This window comes from Leucopleurus acutus (genome assembly GCF_964270905.1).
Source record: "Leucopleurus acutus genome assembly, chromosome: 16".
In the NCBI taxonomy this organism is placed as follows: domain Eukaryota; kingdom Metazoa; phylum Chordata; class Mammalia; order Artiodactyla; family Delphinidae; genus Leucopleurus; species Leucopleurus acutus.
In genome coordinates this window covers 604,302-625,936 of record NC_139158.1, presented here as the reverse complement: position 1 = coordinate 625,936, position 21,635 = coordinate 604,302, and the positions used below count along the sequence as shown (strand labels likewise).

The 21,635-nt window shown below is 61.6% G+C and overlaps 2 protein-coding genes and 1 pseudogene across 7 annotated transcripts in view; 1 reads left to right on the top strand and 2 right to left on the bottom strand.

Annotated features, from left to right (window-relative positions):
* CHLSN (cholesin) overlaps positions 1 to 21,635 on the top strand; it is a 98,140-nt gene that overhangs the window by 48,240 nt on the left and 28,265 nt on the right. The gene's annotated exons all lie outside the window — the stretch shown is intronic.
* Positions 2,053 to 2,918, bottom strand: LOC309973420 (homeobox protein OTX2-like; annotated as a pseudogene). Its single transcript has one exon. The product of its transcript is annotated as a homeobox protein OTX2-like (transcript).
* GPR146 (G protein-coupled receptor 146) lies at positions 10,374 to 21,198 on the bottom strand. 2 transcript variants are annotated; one of them, XM_082857662.1, is made up of 2 exons: positions 21,006 to 21,198; positions 10,374 to 11,475 (listed from the first exon to the last, which is right to left on the bottom strand). In XM_082857662.1, exon 2 carries the CDS (start codon positions 11,467 to 11,469, stop codon positions 10,474 to 10,476), a length of 996 nt encoding a protein of 331 aa, XP_082713788.1. In that variant the 5' UTR covers positions 11,470 to 11,475; positions 21,006 to 21,198; the 3' UTR covers positions 10,374 to 10,473. The 2 variants fall into 2 exon arrangements, 1 of the variants encoding a protein (XP_082713788.1); XR_014326821.1 differs by lacking the exon at positions 10,374 to 11,475 and adding an exon at positions 18,305 to 18,660.

Below are 21,635 nucleotides of genomic sequence, written 5' to 3'. Positions count from 1 at the left end.
TGACAGTGCCCGCGGGCTCAGCCTTCCCGGCTTGGAAATCATCTTGTTGCCACGTAAATGTCTCCCCTCCGCAAACTTCACCTAAATTGATGAGGAGGGAGGGCGCTGCTGTTGCTCAGAGGAAACTGAAGGCAGTAAGCTGGAAACCATTTCCACAGACGCCGAAGGGGGGGCCGGCTCCACCCACGGAAGGGCCGCGGCCGCGCTGCCGGTGCTGCGTGACTCGGCACAGGCCCTGCGTTTGCGACGGCGTCCTCGGGCACACTGGCTGCCTGACTGCGGTCTCTGCATCCACGGGTTTGCTGTGGCCCTCCTCCTTGCTGTCTCTGGCACACGCGTGTGCTTGTACACACATGGCTGTACACGTGTGTGCAACGCCGATGCCCTGCCTGAGTGCTGCTTGGTGTGCTGGCTTTGTTTTGACCCGCAGAGAGCGCTGCCCACGTCCTCACCCTGCTCTCCACCCCACGCGCGGGCAGGGGTGTCTGGACCCTGGAGCCGCTCGTTCCCAGGTATGTGCCTGGCTTTCTCCGTCCGAGAGACACAGTGCATAGTGATGTTTTCCATGTGCCAGTGCTTAAGGCCGTGAGCGACTGCCAGGATGCTGGGTGACGTCAGAATTAAGATTGGTGACCAGACTGAGAGGAAATGAGTTGGCCTGTCTCTTTAATTAAGGCAAATTGGAAAAAAGATCTCGTGAACATCGACCCCAGGTCGGAAGACGGCATCAGGCTGTCCTGGTGTCTGATCTCCACGGCGGCCGGCGTTTCAGGCCCCTTCGGGCATGCGCCTTGGTCCCTGCCGGTGGTGTGGGGTCAGGGCCACGCAGCTGTGGCTGTCAGCTGTCACCTGGTGGCCGGGCAGGGGGAGGGCGTGTGTCCGAACCTGGCCCCAGAGTGCCTCCCGGCCTTCCCTCCAAGGCCAGGGCCTTCCTTGGGTGAGGAGAACCCCAGTTTGTGTGTGTGTGTGTGTGTGTGTGTGTGTGTGTGTGTGTGTGCGCGCGCGCGCGTGTGTGTGCGTGCTAGAACCACTTTAATATAATTATACATACCTGCGAAATCCAGGAAGAAAGGTTCATTCGTGTATAACTTTTCCAGTTAACACCTGCAAGCATAAACAGCGAGGATCTCAGCTTGTAAATTCATCAGGTTCAGAGCAATTGACCAACGTCTCTTTACTGCTGGGCTTACCAGCAGCAAAGTACAGATGAGTTAGTGTCCTTTTGTTTCTCTTCTCTCACTCTCCTTGTCCAGAGACATTTAGTTGTAAAGTTTCAGTGCGGCTCACCTCCGGCCAAAGGTAATCTTTCTAGATAAGTACTCAGTTGCTCTGAATTTGCTTGTAATCATAACCCATTTAACCACAGAAGAACCCCTGCAGAGGCGGAGTTCAAGGTTGCTCTACGATCACAGGAGATCCCCGTTTTGAAGCCTAGCACAGACTAAAAACCGCAGGCGCACCGTGTGTGTAAGACGCGCACTGACTGTCTCGTAAGCACATACTGACTCCTCGTGAACATTATTCTTAAACAAAGCAGAGCGTCTAGGACAGTCGGTCGCACAACTCGCACAGCCTGAAAAGTTTTCAGTGCCAACTACCAGTTGGTCGTGAAGCGTGAGTGAGCTTGAGACCCTGTCCATTCCTAAGATCCACCCAAGGATTGGCTGAGACATTGGAACACCTCTGCTTAAGAAGACTATGTCCTTCCCGCCTTTCCCTCACAATTTCGTTTTGTTTGTTTACCTTTGGTGGTATTTGGTTGCACGTGGCTAGAATGCTTTCGATCGCTTTGCGAATCAGCAAAACCAATGAACTGTAACTACGGTAGGGTCTTAAGCATCGAATGGCTGGCCCAGTTCAGGTAGCTGGCTGGCAGGCCCCTCTAAGGCCTTTCATTTTTCCTTCTCTGCCTCCCGGGACATCGATCAGAGGATGAGTCTGAGCATCACACCGTCTAACGTGTCTAACCAGTGCCTGGTAAAACCGGCTAAAACTGGAATGTCTAGCTCAGCACATTTAAAAATCACCCACAAAAAGAGGTTCTGCAGGTCCTCACAAAACCTGGAATTTCCACGAAGATGTCTATCTTTATAATCCAAGCAGTCAGCATTGAAGTTAAGCTTCCAGGAGACAGTTTGGTCCTTATAATCCAAGCAATCAGTGGTTCAGTTAAAACCCAAGCTTGAAGCTCCATATCCCTGGGTGGAAAGAGAAGCTGGGGACGGATTGAGATGGCTGGTAGACTGCACTGGTGCCCGTGGGACCGAGTGTGGTCCCTCCACGGGAAGCTGGTGATGCATAGGGGTCACATGAGATCCACAGTCCACGCCCCCAGAGTAGGAAGTTGAGCCAGCATATCCTCGACTGTAACCTGAAGCCTGAGTATAGGTCGTGGGACAGGACCTGTGCATGCGGGAAGAGGAGGTGGACGAGGGATCTGACAGTGGGGGGACGGAGGCTGGGCTCCAGATAGACACAGGAGCACTGCTGCTGGAAACGGCTGGGCCTGAGGTGCTAGAGGGGGCAGTGAACTGGCCACTTGTTCCACCCTCTGAGCTCGCTTCCCGAGAGGAGGCGTCCTCTCTCTGGCAGGCCTCACTGTTTTGACCTCCATTCTGCTGCTGCTGCTGCTGCTGGCGGCGGCGCTTAGCGCTTCAGTTCTTCAACCACACCTGTGCCCTGGACTCGGGCAAGTTGATTTTCAGCGCCACCTCCTCCCACGTGAAGACATCTGGGTATCGGGTCTCAGCCAACAACGCTTCCAGCACATCTAGCTGCGCCCGGGTGAACGTCGTCCTCTCCCGCCGCTCTTTCCAAGGGGTGGCCGGGTAGCCCATCAAGGGGTGCAGCAAGTCCATGCCCGACGTGGTCAGACTCAGCCCACTGACTGCGTAAGGCGGTTGCTTAAGATAAGACATCGTGCTAAGGTTGTTCGGAGGGGCAAAGTCGGCCCCAAATCCGGGGGACCCAGCCGGAAGGTCTCGCTTCGCCCAGGGTGGACAGATTCAGAGTCCTGGTGGGTGGGTTTGGAGTGGTGGAGCTAAGGCAAAGCAAACAAACAGAGGTGCTGGTTTACCGCTTTGGAGGACGCAGCTCTTCCACGTTCCACCGCTAACTTAAGAAGAGCGAACCCCAGCTTTACAGCATCATCTTTCTTCCCCCACGCCGTGGGCTTTCTGGCGGGGGGCCGTGGACGTGGGGTCCACAGATGGGAGTTGGTGTCCTGGCGTGGCCACGGCTTGTTGCGCCTGGGCCACCTGAACTCTCGGGTCCTGGCCTCCCCATCTGCACAGCGGACACCAGAACAGCCTCTTCCTAGGCTTGGTAAGCTTCGCGGACAGGAAGACCCTGCAGAGCCCCTTGCCAGGGGTGGGCACTGGGGCGCTGGTTTCCCCATCCGGCCAGCCCACCCGGCAGGGCTCCGTTCCCTCTCCTCCCCAGGCACGCGAGCAGAGGGTAGAGTTCGTGGCTTCAAGTACCTTGCAGACCCACATGGATGCCCACGCCTTCCTTTGCTTTCAGAATCCGGCCCGGGGGCCAGGTGTCCTGGCGGGTGGGACCTGGGACCTGGCTCCCTGAGTCCCTGGTCTTGGAGGGCCCGCCTGGCGCAGCATGGTGGGTCTAGGGGCTCCGAGCCCTCCTCCCAGCGGGGCCCCGGCCACACACCTGACCGAGCGACAGCCTCCTCACCAGCCGGGCTGACCAGCTGTCCTCAGCTCCATTCCTGGGTGTATTTGGGAAGATAATGTGAAACGCTGGAGACGTTTTCTCCGGAAATCGTCCACGATCCCGTCCCACCCCCCGTTCCCACCCCTCTGTAGCCGGGGATCCACTGTAGCCTTGAGGGTCTCCCCTCCCCTTCACCCCCAACGAGAAGCGGGGGGACAGGGCACAGAGAGGGGTGGATGAGCTCTCAGGAGTCGGGGCGCCCACCACGGGCAGACACGGGGCAGCACTTTCTGCACGGGTTTGCCCCGAGCTGGCGGTGGCCCACGAGGCGGTGCAGGCGTGACCCCACCTCACAGCGGAGCTGTGCGCCAGAGCGATGACGCGGGGTCGCTGGTGGCGTCCAGCCCTGCGCCCGGACTGCCGGACCCAGGAGCGGAGCGCGTGTCAGCATGTGCCCACGTGAGCTCTGTCATCGGGGGCATCTGGCTGTGAGCGCCTGGCATCCTGGCGCCGGTCCTCGACGGTCGGCGTCTGGCCTGGCCAGGTGGGGCCGGTTCTCGGCAGCCGCGCGATGCGGCCCGAGCAGGATTCGCCGTGACGTTGGGTCGTTTCTGGGTTTGGGCTCTACGAGCAGAGGTACCATCAGAATTTGTGGGTGGGTTTTCACCTGAGCGTAAGTTTCCTTTCCCCGGTGAGCGCCTGAGGGTGTGCTCGTGGGTTCGCAGGGGAAGCGTTTGAGGCACGTGAAGCAGCCAGCATTCCCCCACGTGGCCGGCCACCCGCCCTCCTGCCGGGAGCCTCCCTTGGAGGCTCTTATGTGAGGCTTGGAATTTCCCGGGAAGACGGACCCCCGGCTTGTTCTGGTGCCAATTTCAGACCAAGGGCCAGGGCTTCTGGGGCCCTTCCCTCAGCCTTGCAAAAGGGTCACCAAGGTCCAGCCCCGGGTTCCCCGGGAGCGCCCGCGGCCCGAGCCCAGAGGATGCTGTGCCCTCCGTGGCAGCTCTTGGCCGCCGCTCCCGACACAGTCCTGAGAGGGTCTACAAAGCGGGCCTCGCTCACCAGGATTGCCTGGGTCAGAGGGTGGGGAGACGAGCCCGTCCCGGTGGTGGGGGTTCTGTGTGGGGTTTGGGTGGTCCTGTGTCTACACGGAGCAGGCTCCACGTCCGGCGGGAGTGCGGCCAAGCGCCTCGGTGCTTTGTGTGCTCCTACGCAGTTTTGCAGACATCTCAGTGGGTACGTAGCTCCGGTAGCGCAGTGACCGTCACTTACTAACCACGGCCTCTGTGGACGCGTGCTTCTGAATCTTTGCCGTCATGGGTGCTTTTGGGTCCCGAGTGTGAACCTGTGCAGTCAGGGTCGCCCCAGTGGTTCTGTGCGTCCTCAGCTGGCTGGGACGGGGCACGGCCTCTGCCAGGCTCTCCTGCGAGCACTTGTCACCACGCTGCCCTGTGGCCCCATCTGACTCGGATGCTGACCTCTTGGGAACTGTCTTGGGCTGCGTCTTCTGAAGGGTCTCAGCACGCTGACTTGTAACCCTGAAGGCGCATGAGACGTGGTGACCACCCCCACACCCTTCGTGTCAGCCTGCTGGTGGGAGGGGGCGGGCGGGCCACATGGCTCTTGCCCTTTCCACTCGGCCAGTCGCTGCCTGCCTCGTGCCCACCGGCAGGACTCGGCCTTTTAGGGCCTTCCTGGCTGCGTACATGTCCGCTCAAGTCCCCTGTGCTACACAGACCGGGGGCCAAGAGGCCGGGTGCGGCAGCGTGGTTGATGGTATGCACGCGGACCCCGGGTCTCTCACGGGTCCTGCCTGGGTTGGTGGCCCTGGGTCACAAGGTGGCGACTTCCTGCTTCTTCTCCTTCCTCCCTCCTTCCCTCTGAGTGTCTGCATAGACTTTTTTTTTTTTTTTTTTTTTTTTGGCGGTACGCGGGCCTCTCACTGTTGTGGCCTCTCCTGTCGCGGAGCACAGGCTCCGGACGCGCAGGCTCAGCGACCATGGCTCACGTGCCCAGCCGCTCCGCGGCATGTGGGATCTTCCCGGACCGGGGCACGAACCCGTGTCCCCTGCATCGGCAGGCGGACTCTCAACCACTGCGCCACTGGGGAAGCCCTGCATAGACTTTTAATTCCACGCTCGCTGTTATTTTTACGCTCAGATAGTCCCAAGCGAGGCTGAGGGGAGAGCTCCCGGTCCTGTTGACACGACCCATTCGTCTTCTAGCTCTTTCTTGCTTTCCGGTGAAGAGAGATGCCCGAGGCCAAATCTCTAAGGAACGCTGACCCTTCGTGTGACCCTCTGTAGATCTGGAAACTTCCTGTGTGCACAGGTGACGGGCAGTCCCCGCGGGGCTGGCAGCTGGCCATCGTAGCAGGCCCCTTCCCGTTGCACCAGTCGCTGTTGCCTCTTTCTCGATAAAAAGTTTTTCTACAAAAGCTCCAGCACTTCTTACACGTCCACGTCCCCTGACCGCTTTGCTCGCTCTTTACCTTCCCGCTGTGGCTCGGCCCCTGCGTGCAGTGCTCTGCCTTAGTGCCCCGACTGCTGGAGGTCAGAGATTCGGCACGAAGTCCAGTGTCGGGCTGCCCCCGTGAAAGCCGGGCCCCATGGGCTCAGTGCCGCCAGGGGCTGTGCGTGTGCGTGCGCACGCGGAGCGGCACCCCATGGGCTGAGCTCACCTCCACTGCTGTGAGGGCGTGTCTTGTAAAAGCAGGATTTGCTGTGAGTCCTGAGAGCCCCAAGGCTCCTGGGCCAGAGCATCTGCACAGCCCGACTTCTGAAGGAAACTCCGGGACGCGGGATGGGGCCTCCTCCTCTGGGGTCAGCGCTTCACGCTGTTAGGAGCTGCCCGGGGCCAGTCCCGCAGGCCCGCCTGCGCGGAGAGTGAAGGGCCGCGGCGGCCACTGGAGGGCGCCCCGCGAACACGCCTGCTTGGGGGCTGGCAGTCGGTCACCCAGCCGCCTGTTGTCCTGCTTAGAACCTAAAAGCGCAGTTCATCAGTCCATCGGCGACCTGCCTCGTGGGCTCACGTGGTGGTGAGGGCGGGCGGTTTTGCAGTGGCCCTGCCCCCTCTCCCCATGGAACAGCTGAGAAACCCACAGGCGTGAAGGAAGCGCTGGGTTCTCAGTGTCCAGGGCAAGGAGTGCTGACAGATGGCACAGCCGTGTAAGCAGCCCTCCGAGGAGCCCTGGCCTCGCGGGAGCCCTGAGCGAGCCAGTGGGTGTCTGTCCCCTTTGGAGGGTTGTGTGCGTGACGTGCAGAGCGGGAGTGAGATGCTCTGTCACCGTCTGTACCGCGGCTTTGGCCCCGCAGTGACGCAGGCATGTGGGATCCGACCTACGTTGGCCCCGTGGACGCACCGTGGGCCCTTGGACGGCTCGGCAGCTGACCCACGTAGGACTTACGGGCCCCACGGCTGCGGGCGTCCAGACCCACGTGGTGCAGGGTCAGCTGGGAGGAGGACAGAGGAGCCACGGAGTAACTGAAGAGGCTGGGGTTTTAGTCACGACAGGAAAAACCTGTTTCTGTGATACTTTCTGCTGCTTGCCGACATGTCACACACCCCTGGAAATACACACATAAGAATTCAGAAGTTGGCTAATAACGAGCAAATAATTTATTCTTCAAGCCTGCGAGTCTTCTTCAGCAGTTTCCTCTTTCTCAGGCACAGGCCATCTGGGTGGATGGAACACGTTAGAAATGACAAAGCCCCCAAATTTCCCAACTGACTTTAAACTCAATAGCTTGATGTGTAGTTTAACTTCTGATTCCTGGTTTATCCTTTGTCAAGTGCCTTTTTTAAAAAATATTTATTTATTTATTTATTTTTGGCTGCGTTGGGTCTTCGTTGCTGTGCGCGGCCTTCTCATTGCAGCGGCTTCTCTTGTTGCAGAGCACGTGCTCTAGGCGCGCGGGCTTCAGTAGTTGAGGGCATGCAGCCTCAGTAGTTGTGGCTCACAGGCTCAGTAGCTGTGGCGCATGGGCTTAGTTGCTCCACGGCATGTGGGATCTTCCCGGACCAGGTCTCAAACCCATGTCCCCTGCATTGGCAGGCGGATTCTTAACCACTGCGCCACCAGGGGAGCCCCTCAAGTGCTTTTTATAATGGAACAAATGTTTGATATCTTGATGTATCTGCTACAATTAGCAAAAGATCCAGTTTCCTACACTAAATTTTATAACCTTCATGAAATAAATTCAAGGTTAAACTCACCTTTGGGATCTTAAATAATGGAGCGTGGCAAGCAAGGTAGGTGACCTTTTGTCTACTGACAAAAATAAGATCGTTAACTTTAAAATCATAGTCAAGAAGTGTCAGCAGCAGAATTAACGACCTTAGAACATAAGCTGGAAAACTTCTGGTATCTTGCAAATGCATTTGAAGAATATAGGACTGGTAAGTTAAGAAAACAGGATTGAGGGGACTTCCTTGGTGGTCCAGTGGTTAGGATTCTGCTTCCACTGCAGGGGGCATGGGTTCAATCCCTGGTCAGGGCACTAAGATCCCACATGCCGTGCGGCCAAAATAAATAAATTAATTAAAACACACAGAGAGATTAAAAAAAAAGGACTGAGTGTACCCTTCACCTTGGCTTTTTCCAAGTAGCTCCTCCTTCTCTTCTAAGTGGCTCGAGTCCACGGCCACAGCACCCCGAGCCCCAAAATCAGAAGGGCTCCAAAGTTCACTGCAGTGTTTGGCAACGTGGCAGGAGTACTGGGAATCAAACCAAACGTACTGGGGCAGCAGGAGGTGACCGAGGTGAATTCAGCATGAGATCGTCAAGCAAATGTCCACAGAAAGTAGGTTCTGTGTTGTGGCACCAGCGGCCGAGGCAAAGGTGGGCTTGTGCCCTGAGGTGCGGGGGCCCTGGGGGGGGGGGATCTGAGATGCAGCACAGGGGCCTGCAGCTGAGACCCCACTATGTCCCTCTGTCACCAGTAGAGGTGGACGCCGGGACGGGGGAGGGACAGAAACGCGTGGCTGCTGCTGTCTAACACCTCCCCACCCAGGAGGCCCCCAGAGACTAGACAGCTTGCGACCAAAGCCACTGAGAAATTGATCAGAAATGAAGTGATTTCAGGCCACCCGTCCTGTTTGGGGAAGACCAGCTGGGCTGAGCGGTGCAGGACTGCAGGCAGAGATCTGGGCGCTGGGGGTTTACCTTTTCCCAGGAGCCGTGGGAGCAAAGAGCAGAAAGGGAAGCGGGGGGTGGGGGGTGGGGGGGGGCTTTTATTCTCAGCTCCCACGGGGCTGCTGTACCTGCCGGGACCCTGTGGGGCGCCCTCAGCACAGCCCACTGCTGGGGCAGCTGCTGGAGGAGCCGAGGGGATGGGGAATTTGAAGACAAATCCCACCACAGCCCGGGGCCCTGGAGGCGGCTGTGCTCTTGTCACCGACCGGAGCCACCCAGACACCCCTTCAGTCCCTCCCTCCCCATCCCCGAGGTTTACTGTGCAGAACCATCCCCAGGGCCACATCGGGCAGGGTGGGGACCATCCCTGGCATCCAGTGTGTGTCTGTGCTTTTCTGCACAGGCTCTTCAGCCTGGAAGGGAAACAGTCTGCACGTAGAAAAGCACTGCAGCTCACTCAGGGCTCAATTTCCCAAGACACTGGGACCAAATGGGGCGATTTCCCCAGTAGATGCCACAGAAAAGAGCCAGCCTCCTCCTCGGGGCAGCTGGGTGGTCAGAAGTGAACATGCATGTATTTATGTGGCAGAAGCCCAGGGGCTGGGGCAGCGCCCACCATCACATTCATCTTTTCTCAGAAAGGTACCCTCGTACCTTTGCTGCGAACTTGAAAAACGAATCTTTGTTTCTAGGGAGTTTGGGGGTTTCAGAACTGAGGGTCAGAGGGTTGTGGGGCAGTAATTTCTTCGTGAAGAGTTGGGGTGGGGGAAGGGAGGCTCCTCTGCGCCCCGCCCCGTCTGGTCAGGTCATCTGGTCTGTACCGTCTCGTCTCTCTGTCCCGGGAGCAGGCAGCACCCTTGTGGCCCCGGTGACGTCCGCCTGTCCAAATCCCTCTTTCCCGTCGGCAGTCCCATCGGCTTTCAGGCTAGATTAGAAATCCTGACAGCACTTTTCTTCCTTCAGTTTATTTACTTTTGTGCGCTTTGGGGACTTGTTTAGGACAGACCCACGCAGGCCCAGCGACAGCGGACGTGACCCGGGGGCACACCTAGGGTCAGGAGAGGCCCCGTCCGGACTCTTCGCCCACCACGTCCACATGGACGCAAGTCGCCAGCAGCTCCGGCCCCGCGAGCCCACCACCCACCCATCCCCCGAGTGCGCTTCCGTGTGTCTCCTTCATTTTAATACCTTCTGACTTTCCTACCAAACATCTCTTCATACACAACAAAACAAGAGGGAGGGGGGATGGAGTATTTTAACAATACAAAGTATAAATAGTGGCGTTAGATTTTCATCACTCATTTGAAAGCCAGACGTGAGGCTGAGGGAAGCAGGCTGCTGCAGGCGTGGACCAGAAAGGCGCCCGTAGGAGACAAGCACACACCCTGCGGGCGGCCAGGTACCCCGATGGCCCAGCTCATCCTCACGCCTGGCACCTGCTGCTCGGACATCACGGCCTCGGCCTGAGGGTGGCTTCTTGTGGGGGACTCGCCTGGCTCTGCCTGGTCTCCTGGGGAGAGGGAGGGATGGAGCGGGTGATGGCAGGGCCAGCAAGTCTCCTGGACGCGGGGGCGGGGGGCAAGCAGCGGGCGCGGGGGACCCGGTCCCTGCGGCCTGTGCCTTCTGCCACGCGCCGGCTGCCCCTCGGTTGGCCGAGGCCCGTGGAGCAGCGTCTACGCCATCGCCGGCTGTGCCCCCGCTTCGTCCAAGGAGCAGCTCTGGGGCCCACGTTGCAGCTTCTTCATCAGCCGCCGGAGTTTGCCGGGGAAGTTTCTGTCCATGTGGCGGTAAAGAAGCGGCACCACAGCGCTGCTGGCGAAGGCCAGGAACCTGGACAGGTCCCTGGCGAGGAGCAGCGCCCCCAGGTGGTGCCCGTCCGCTGGCCTCCCCCGCGCAGCCAGGACCGTGCGCCCCAGGAGCGTCAGGTAGTGGGGCGTCCAGAGCCCGAACTGCACACACACGGTGGCCACCAGCAGCCTGTGCGCCGAGGGGTCCGGCTGGCCCGCGTCCCGGTCGAGTGGTGTGTCCTCCTTCCGGATCCGCGTGAGGAGCACGAGCGCGTACAGCACGGCCAGGACGGGCACCAGGTACCCGCTGAGCAGCATGATGGCGTCGGCCGCCTCCGTGTGCCGCACCTGGGAGCACTCGGCCAGCCTGGCAGCCACATGGCCGCAGATGTAGAAGAGCAGGGAGGAGAAGCCGGTGAGCAGGGCACCGCCCCACACGAAGCCGCACACGTGCCTGGTGTTGTAGACGCTCGACATGTAGGTGCGCGGCAGCGCCCGCTCGATGTAGCAGTCGAGGGCCAGCAGCGCCGTGGAGTACAGGGTCACCAGCGCCGCCACGTTGAACAGCACCAGCAGCGTGACGTGGACCTCGCTGCCCGCGTCCCACACGGCCCAGCCGGCAGCGCCGGGGCCCAGCAGGTGCACAGGCGCCAGGGCGCCGAGGACCAGGCCGGCCGCGGCCATGTTGGCGAAGTAGACGTCGGGCATGGTCATACCGCCCGGGTCGTGCAGGTTGACCAGCAGCAGCAGGGCATTGTAGCCGAGGCCGAGGGGGACGCCGACAAGCAGGTAGAGCAGCGAGAGGGCGGACAGGGCCCGCTGGACGTGCTGGCAGGGGAGCTGGTCCTCGCCGCCCGTGCCGTTGAGTGGGCAGCTCCACATGGCGGGCTGTGGGGAGAGCAGCGCGTGAGTCCTGCCCTCCACCGGACCTGGGCCCCTCCCTGCCCCCTGAACCAGCTGGGACGGCCAGAAACTGCCGCATGCGTGTTTTCTGTGGTCGCAAGGTGGCGTGGCTGGAAGCTGTGAAGACCCTACTGGCCGCGGGAGCCTCCCTGGCCCCGTTTGCCAGGGAAACGTACAGCTCTTGGAGCCATAACGTGCCTGCTGTCACCTTTTGGTGATGGGTGGAGACTGGGTGGGCCACGGTGACAAAAGCCTGGAGAGGAGGGGGGTGGACCCGAGGCCTGGCCTCCCGCGGCCCCGTCAGCCCCCTCGGTGGGAGCTGCAGCCCTGCCGGCGCATCCCTGGTTTCCCACATCAGTCGCGGAATCCTGCGATCACCCTGCTCCACCCTCCCCGCCGTCCTGTGTCTGGGCCGAGGCGTGCCAGGTCGGGGTGACGCAGGTCCCGAGCTGCTGCCCTCCTGCCGGCTCCGTCACATCTGGGAGGGACACGGGTCCTCCCTCCAGAGCCCTGGGGTCAGGGGAGCCGGCGGGCGCTCCAGGCAGGTGACACGCCCTCGTGGGGTCCTCGGAGCCCTCTGCGTCCTCTTCTTGCCGACTCAGTGCTGGCTCGCTCTCTCCCATCTCTGTCCCAAATGCCTGCAGGCTCCTGCCTGCTGAGCCACGGCCTGGAAAGTGGCTGGGGGCCGGGGAGCCGGTCCACCAGAGCGGCCTGTGCATGCTGTGACCAGCCTGCAGCCTGGTCCCCCTCCACTCCGGCCTCACATGGCTCGCAGGGCGTCCAGCGGCCCCTGGGGCTCAGTCCCTACCCTCCTGCCGTCCACACACTCTCACTCTCCTGCCATGCCTGCCCTGCCTCACTCCGGGCCCCACGTCTCCTGGTGCCTGGGCCACATCTCTGCACGCGTGGGCGTCCATCTGTGGGTTCTCGTGACGCCCCTCCTCCCGGGGCGGGTGCAACGGCTCTTCCCTCTCTGTTTCCAGCCAGTTTGAGGCGCGAGGGTTGTGTCTGGAAGGACCAGCGTGTGGGATGGGCAGCCCTGCCCTCTGGCTCCCCCCACGGCCCCACGGCGGGTCCGCTGGCGCCCCCGCCCCTCCTGGGGGTCCCCATCCACGTGGAGGGCGGGCTCAGCCAGGGGAAGTCAACTGAGCAGAGGTTCTCGGAAACCAAGGACAGAAGGGGGGCCCTGTGGGCTCGTGGGCCACGGCCAAGGAGGGCAGGGGGAGCACTGTCGGAGGAGGGGCAGAGCTGCTGCCAGGGGCCCTGCCCTGGCTGAAAAATGGCTCCGTTCTTGGGAGGTGGTCACGTGGAGTCAGCCTACTGAGAATTTCCTTCACACACTCATGTGCTCGAACGGCCGGCTCTCTCGGCCCGAGAGGGGCTGTGAGCGTCTCAGGAGTCAGTGCCGGGTTTTAGATTAAGAACCTGCCCGAGTTTGTGTTCCGGCAGTTCATAAACACAGAACTTAGAAACCCTGCCCCATGAGCTACAAGCAGCTCTGTGTGCGTCCTCTTAGTTATGAACCGTGAGGACACTTCTGATTTCAGGTGCAGATCGCGAGCTCAAAGTACCAGTTTGCACTTGCTTTCCGTCCATCTTTGCTTCTTGTTCCTACGTTCTTCCTGGAGGCCCCTGGTCTCCAGGTGTCATTCAGAGGGCCCAGGGCAGGGACACCTGCTGGGGGGGCCGCCTCATGCACAGAGGAAGGTGCCTGGCGTTTTCTGAAGTGGGGAGGCCCATCCTCACCTGCGTGGGCACGCAGGGTGAGAAGAAGGGAAGGAAGCAGACGGGTGACACCGCTGGCACCGAGGGGACGTGTCACCGGGACACTTGCAGGCCGGGGGTGGGGGGCCACCTGGCTCAAGACTGTGCGGGCGGTGCCTGTGGGCTTGCAGGGGAGCTGGGGGATCTCATTTGGGGACGCTTGGCACGTGGCACTGTGACACCCCCAGACCTGCCGAGCGGCAGTGAGCCTGGCGGGAGAGCAGCGGTCGTGTCGGGAAGTGACTGCCCGCCCCGGCGGCAGGGCAGCCGGTCAGGCCCGCTCGAAGCCCAGCCGGGTATCCCGAGGACGGTGGTGGGGGCGACCGTCCTGCCCTGTCCAGGTCCCGGTGCTACTCCTGCAGGGTGCCCTGCCCTGCTGGCCGCAGACTGGCCCTGCCTCCCCCCCTCGCCGCCTGCGGTCCCCCCACTTCCCTTTGTGCTCTGGTTTTGCAAGTGCAGGAATCTGGGAACAAGACCCTCCTCCCCACCCCCGCACCCCCAGGCCCTGTGAGGAGGGGGCCTGAGAACAATGGCTTGGCTCACCCCCTCCACAGGGCTGGGCTGGGCTGGGCTGTCTTTCCAGTTACCAGCTCTGTTCACTTCCTTCCCGAGAAAGAGGAACTGGAACGGCTGCCAGCGCAGAGACCAGGATTCCAGGAAGGGCCCTCTCTGTGGTCCTGCCCCTCCCAGAGGCAGGAGAGAAGAGGCCAGGTAGGCCCTGAGTGGCTGGGCTCCTTCTCCCCGGTGCCTCGGTGGGCTGTCCCTGGTGGTGCCGAATGTGGAGCGTTTGGCGCTTTTCATTCTGAAAGCTGCCACATTCTCCCCAAGTGGCAGGATTAATAATCCAACTTCTGACGGCCCCGTCACCTGCTGCAGTCCTCTCAGCTCCAGGGGTCAGCGCAAGCAAGGACCCCAGTGGCCTCTTGTCCAGGCTGGCCTTAGGAACAGGCTGGTCCTGTCGCCCTGTCCTTGGGGCCTACCTGACACCTCCTGGTCAGAGCTGCCCGCGCTGCTGCCCGCTGGGCCCCTCGATGCTCCCGGGCCTGCCCTCTTCTGTGCCCTCACTCCCTCCCCCCTCCCCCCCACCCCCGCCAGCTCTGCCCTGTCCTCCCGGCTCTGCCCCGTCCTCCCAGCTCTGTCCTGTCCTCCCGGCTGTCCTGTCCTCCCGGCTCTGTCCTGTCCGGCTGCCCTCCCGCCTCGCCTCCTCCGGGCCCGCCTCCAGACTCGCTGGCCGGGGTGGCCACCTTCCTCTCATGCTTTCGCTGTGTCTCCACTCTCCAAATCTCCCCCATGCCTCCTCCGGCACCAGCACCCAGTTGCAGCGCCCACACCAGGTCTCGTCCACAGCCCCTTCGTCAGACGAGACACCAGGAGTGGCCCCGACCTCCTGTCCTCCCATGGGACTGCACCCAGGGGCCCTCCGTGGACTCCCACTCCTGCCAGCCCGGCTGGGTCCCGGTTCCATGCCCGAACCTCTCTTCTGCCTGGTTGGGATCCTGGCCTCCTCCCAGGGACCCTGCCTGACTTCCCTCCGCTGGGCCCAGGGAACATACAGGTGTGTGCGCGGCCGCCTCTCTTCTGCGGCAGGCGTGCCGAGCCAGGGCTGCAACCAGCCTCGGTCCACAGAGCAGGGCTGCGCCTGACGCGTGCAGGCGTGTTGCCTCGGGGATCACAGCGATGCCAGTGGGAGGACCGCCGAGCCCTGATCATCTGCTCGGCCGGCGTGTGGCCCTGGGCCGGGGGAGCGGGCTGGTCGGCACCAGTGTCCCGGCCCGGCAGAGAAGCGGGAAGCAGCTCCGCAGGCTGGGCCTGGCATGCGCCTCGGGCTGTCCGCGGTGGTCCCGTTACAGCTTTATCCTGTTCCTCCTATAAGGGGATTGATCACTGATCTAAAGGTGACTTGCATCCCCGCTGTCTTGTTTCTGATTATGCTCCTGAAGCAGCAGCCTCGGCCCTGCCAGCACGGCGGCTTTCACCGCGTCCGCTCCCCTGCCTGGTCCCGGCGTGGCTGCTGCGCGGTGGGCGTCTGGCCAGTCTTGTTCGAGGGGATGGAGAGGTCTTTAGCTTCGGGCCAGGGTGGTTCCAGGCTTGGGGCCAGCAGTGGAGGGGAGAGAGGAGGGTGGCCAGCCTGGCAGAGCAGAGAGTACCTCGCCCGCGGGAGGGCACCGCCGGCCTGAGACTCCAGGGTGGACGTCATCTCTGTGGGCGGGGGGCTCAGCTGGCTCAGAACGTTGCCCCTGACACTGAAGCACCTGCTCAGGGTCTTTCTCTGCAGGCTTGGCCGCATGCACGGCACAAGAGGGTAGCCTCGGGAGAGGCTGGAGCTCAAAAATCATGCTTTTTTCAGAGAATCCGAGAGGACCAGGAAGTCGGGCGGCGTTGGGCCCGATCAACGAGCTGGCCTGCGCGTGGCCTGCTGGGGCTGCTGCTTTCTGAGTGTGATGGGGACTCTCTCAGGCCTCCCTGCCCACCTGCTGCGTGTGCGGCACCGGGGGCTGAGGGAAGCCTTCAAGGGAACACAGCCGAGGTCACCACTGCCACAGCACAGAGGGTCCCCTCTCGGGCCCCAGTGGCCTTGCCCTCTGGAGTGAACCAGGCTGAGGCCCCAAGGCCAGAGGTTCACGGTCAGACAAGCTGGCATCCACCTGTGGTACCTGGGCAGCGGCACTGCCACTGACCTCAAGCTAGCCCATCGGAAGGGCATGGTGATAGGGCGGCCACCTCCAACGGGGCAGGCAGGGCGAGCCCTGCTCGGGGCTGCCGGACGTGGAAGTAGTGGTTTTGTCTCCACGGGAGGCCCAGGGCACGGAGCCGTTTCGGGGTTCTGTCCCACCGCACCCGTTTCTGAGGACTCAGCTGTCTCTAGAGCCCCCTCTCTTCCTTGACCCTCAACTGGAGTGAGTGTCATTCATCACAGATGTTCCCGTGCACAGAAGTACTGATAGTTTTCTTCCAAGACCCTCTCCGGGTTCCAATAATTATCTTTCAAGAAGACGTTCTCCCAGACTCTCCAACTTCCAGCCCTGGGAAGGCTCAGCCACCCCGTGGTCACGCTGTGTGCCCCTCGGGTGGGAGCTCCCCCGGCTGTGCTGGGCGGGAGGCTCTTTGGCGGGGTCGTCGGCATGGCACTGAAGAGCTGTCTGCTCCAGGCTCGGGCGGGGAGGAGCGGAGACACCACGAGAGGAAAACCCACGGCCGCCGGGCTCCAAGGTGCATGCTGACATGAGCGCAGAGTGTGCGGCGCTGGCCGAGCACCCCAGGGCAGCTCTCCTGCTGTCTTCAATTCTGGAGAAGATGGTCCCTGCTCTGCTCTGGGCCCTGAGCAGGCACTTCCAGGATGTCTGCCGCTCTCTCTGGCACCCAGGAGGCCGTCGGATGGCCCTGTGGCCTGGGTGGGTACTGGAGTCACATGTGGGCCGAGAGGGTCTTGCGGGCTTAGTGTGGAGGCCCGCTCTAGGTGGGCGTGGCTGGGCCTCAGGGAAAGTGAGCTGACAGGCCAGCCTCTGCTCAGCGGCCCAGGAAGCCCTGAAGCCCAGGAGGGGCCGCGGTGTCCAGGGCGTGGGGGCAGCGCAGTGAGGCAGCAGCTCCCCCCCAATGATCGGTGACTGCGGGGCCCTGGCGGGGGACTGGCCACAGGCCTGGTCAATGGAGCGGAACAGCCGGGGCAGCTGTGAAGCGGTGCCCACCTGGGGACCTGGGGCCACGGGGCGCACGTCCAAGCCCTGCTGCACCGAGGGCCCTGCTTTTATACTTAGAGAATGCAGCTCGGGTGCGCCCCCTGCCTGACTCAGTCCTCCCCTCGGAGGGACCCACACTGCCTGCTGAGAGCTCTTGCCCGAGGGCTGCGAGGGAACCAAGCAGTGGCCTGTGAACTGGGCCGAGGGGCCGAGACCGGGACTCCACATGGCTGAGGACCGGGCTCCCTGGACACCCTGCTCACAGCTGCCTGGCTTTGGTCCCTGGGTCAGGAGGTTGTCGCGAGGGTGGAGTACGTGCGGTCAGCGGATGAGCCTGGCCAGCCCCCGGCGTGCGCAGTGGGCTGCAGTTCCTCATCCTCCTCCACGGTCCGTTACTGCAGAGGAAGCTGCTGCGTGAACTCTCACTCAGACTCTCTGCCAACTGACACGTGGGGAGAGGAAGCTGGCGGAGAGAGGACAGAGAGCTTGAGCGCGGGCACAGGCTGAGTGCGAGTTCTCACGGGGAGAGGCTGCGGGCCCCATCAGACCCCACATCACAGCTCAGAGTCCCTGGGACCCCACTAGGGCCTCGGTAACAACACAGGCGGCGAGTCTCTGGGGCTGCGCTCGCTGAGCTGGGGTCCCAGCCCCATGGGGCTGGTCTCCACCCCAGTGGCACCCCTGCTTACAGATGCTCCGCCGTCCCTTCTTTCATTCTCTGCTGGCAAGGACTGCACGTCAGTTGGGCTAGCTGCTGGAAGTGTTTTGAGGCCCGATGTCAGCGTCTTTCTTCCATGATTTTTTTTTTTAAAAAAAAGAACCCAGAACGGTATAAACCAACCCTTCAAAAGTGAATGTCCACAGGTAACTAAAAACCTTGCTCAAATTCAGGCCTACAGTGCACGGTGATCTCTGTGGAAATTGGAGGATGCCAGGAGCACGTCAGAGCAGCAACCTGGCAGGGGGCGGGGAGCGGGCGGCTGTGGTGGGCAGGGGGTCCTGAGTGAGCGTGTGCGCATGCACGAGTGTGAGCGTGTGCACGCACACAGCCCGCAGAACCAGCTAACTCCCGTCCGAGGTCGCTGAACTTGTCCCACTGCACTCGTCTGTTCCCACCTGCCGAGAGCTCCCTGAAGGGGGAGCATTCCTTGATCCGTGCCCTGCAGCCTGGCTGGCTGTGTCCGGGAAGAGGAGGCCTGAGATGGTGTCACAGGCTTTTCCCCAAAGTGCCTGGGCAGTGCGGCTCGGCCTGGCTTTAGTCCTGGAGACCCGCGCGCACGGTAATACCTGGACTTCGGCTGAATGCTCTGGAGCCCTCAAAATGCTTTGAAAACGACTCCTGAATGTTTATTTCCTTTTGTAACAGTGGATAGAGGCTCTAGCTACAATTAACATGCAGCTGGTAGGAGCCAGACGCTCCGGAAAGGCTGATGTTTTCATAGGTCTTCAATGTAGAGAGCTTACGCCTCTGATTCCTGTCACAGACGCTGCGCCTTCCTGGCTGTGATAAGAAACGGTCCATTATGTAGATGGGGTGTCCTGATTTTTGTAGCCTGTTGCTTTTTAAGGTTCTGAACCGAAGAGTGGTGAGTGTGAACCAGGCAGCCTGCCTCAGGCATAAACCGAGCTGCCTCTGGCTCTCCGTGGGAGAACGGCAGGTCCGCCGCTCGGGAAGGGCTGCAGGAACCAACGGCCCGGGACGCCCGCCCGGGCTCCCAGGCTCTTCACCCTGGGAGAATATGGGACACGTGTTCTCTTGTTTGTGGAGCTCTGGTTTCTTGCCTTTTTCTTGTCCACTGACTACCTTGGTTTGAGGCTAATGCTCCTTCCAGGTAATCTCAACCAGGGGAAAACAGAACCAGGAAGACTCGCTCAGAAATTCAATGGCCACACGGAGAACAGACCGGGCCTCCGCTCAGGCTCGGCAGCCCGGCACCCTGCTGGGCTCCCCCACCCCGCCCTGCCTCTCCCTGGTGTGCTCTCACCTGGGGGGTGCTCGGAGCCACAGATCTTATCGCTGCCCGTGGTTCTTTCCAGGGGAGGAACGCCCATTACACTTGGTGTACTAGCCTTCCTTGGTTCTCATTCAAACTGGGAACCTCCTAGGTGCGCTCCGCCCTCCCACCACGTGTGTGGGAGGAAGGGGACCCGCGGGGCCGCATGGGACAGGCGCCCGTGCCGCCTGCCCCTCCGCTGCTCAAGGGGTGTTCTGTTGGCGGGTCTGGGGGCCGAACTCGGCCCCTTGGCAGCATCGCGTTCTAGCTTCTCAAAGTAGAAAGTTCGCTTTTCCTCCCTACACTGAGTCCCTTCTGCTCTTTGATGCCTGGCTGGTGTTCTGGGGTCCCGGGCCTGTGAGACCCCGTGGACAGACGCAGCCTGGTGTGGCCCAGCCGTGCAAGAGGCTTGAGCCATAGAGCGCTGAGGAGCCGGCGGCGAGCAGGGGGAGGCAGCTGGGCGCTCTGCCGAAGGAGGGAGCAGCCTGGGTGTGTCCTGCGCAGAGCACAGCAGCCCTCACCCCAGACACGCCCTGGGGTGCAACCTGCCGGCGGCAGGTTGTATTTTCAGGGTCCAGATGACATGCTAGGGCCTGGAGGATGGATGCAGCTTGCCCAAGGAGCACCTTGCCCTCCCCGCCCCGGAAAGCGGCCGGTCCGTCTTCCCACCGGCAATCATGCACGCGTGCTTCCTGGCAGGGATCTTTGCAAGCATGTCACTTTTTCGTTATATAATAGGTATAAGCAGCTCTCCGTTCTAACCTAAAACCCCACACGCCCACATCCGGCGGCTATGCGTGCCTTTCTCCCGTCACCTGCCTGCCAGGGGCTTCTGAGTTCCAGGGACCCCAAGTCAGTGCAGAACTAATGCTGTGCTCGTCTCAGGGTGTTTCCCTACCCCCCAGGGAGGCAGGACAGCAGTGGTCAAGGGCAGGGCCCCCCCAGCTTCCTCTCCGTGACTCGGCACAGTACGCACTCACCAGATGAAGCTATGGTTTTTCAAAGCCTGTTATCTTAGAGAGGACTTCTTCATTTAGGAAGATACTAGAGGTTCCGGTGTGGGGAGCTGGACCCTGCAGCGGGTCATGGAGTGTGTGGCCGTCCCCTCAGCATAATTTTCAATAGGGCCTCTTTTCCCTCTCAGTGGCGCCCTGGTGGGGAGCCAGTTGCGACGGTGGTGTTAGTGTCTGGTCCCCCTTACGCGTGGGCGGCCTGGAGCATGGTCAGAGTCTTCGTGTTCACACTCTCGCGTCTGCAGAGGCCTGGAAAGCAGGCTGCTCGCCCCCGGGTGACTGAAGGCCAGCCCCGCTAGATGCTGCAAACAGAGCGGGGAGGAGGGGGCCGCTGCTCGCAGAGGCACGGAGCTGGTTGTCGGCAGGTGGCCTGGAGCTGCCAAGTGAGCGCACATCCAGCGATGGGGGAACAGTCTGTCAGGTCCAGACGCACCCTCTGTCTCCCCAAAGCCCGGACAGACTGCGACACTGAGACCAGGGCCCCACTGAGACCATGAACCCGGCTACCGTGTTCATGTCATTAACTTGGTGTTGGGTTTCTGGTCCTGGGTAGATGGGCGCTCAGAGGCTGGGGCACTGCCTTCTTCTCAAGTTTTGAAGGAGCCTTATGCCCAGGGGTTTTTATCTTTTTATCAAGTGTCCTAGACCATTAACGACACTTGATATTTCCATTTAGACGTTGCTCCAGAAGTTCCTAAGATTTTGTAATCATAAAAGGGGACGAAAGTTACAACCACGGTGACCCAGGAGCAGGCGGTCGGTCCCCGGCAGGACATGTGAGGAGCCGGCGGTGTTGCTGAGCCTCCTACGCGGCCAGCAGCTCTCAGCTGCCCCGGACAGGTGAATGACCGCAGGGCAGCGGCCCCGGCCGGCTGGGCTCTGCACGGCTGGAGGGCAGCCACGGGCGGGGACAGCGCTCCCACCCGCCGGGGGACAGTGCCCGGGCGGGGCCGAGGGGACCCGAAAGTCAGAGCTCAGAGCGGAGCACCGGCCCCGTGCTACTGCCGCGCGGGCCGAGACCCCGAGTGTGCCCATCCGCCCCCGCCCCGCGTTCGGCGCCCACTCACCGGCTCGCTGGGCCGCGGACCGCGCAGTCGCCGCGAGGGGGGCAGCTCGGGGCTCCGAGAGAGGCGGCGGGGCTGACGGCGCGCACGCCGCGCGGGCCTGTGTACACACGTGACCGCGCCGCTCCCGCCCCGCCCCGCCCCGCCCCGGGAGTCCGCCCCGCCCCCGGGGCGCGCCGGTGGCCGGCGAGGTCCTGGGCGGGCCAGATTGCTGAGTCAGAACGCGCTCTCATCCGCAGGGGACAGACACCCCGCCCTCGGAGGTTGTAATCGGGGCCTGCCAGGCGCACCTGCTCCTCTTCCCCAAGTGTGGTTGCGGGCTCCAGGTTCGCCTCCTACTTCCTGGCCTGAGGAATTTCTTTGTAAACAACCGGCCGCAGGAAACCCTTTAAAGAGACAGTGCACTGTTTGCAGCCTCATTAATTCCGTAGCTGCTGTTCTAATTGGGTGTTGGGAAAGTTACAGAACAAGGTCGTTTTCTCTGCTCAAGGCTTGCGCTGCAATAGTGCTCCTGGCAACGCGATCTGGCTCCAGAGCTAAGAACATTTCTGAAAATCCACGTGTGCTGTGTGACCAGGGGCGAACGGAACAGGAATGATGGGAGTAGTAACCAAGGCTGGCCCTGGGTGTCAT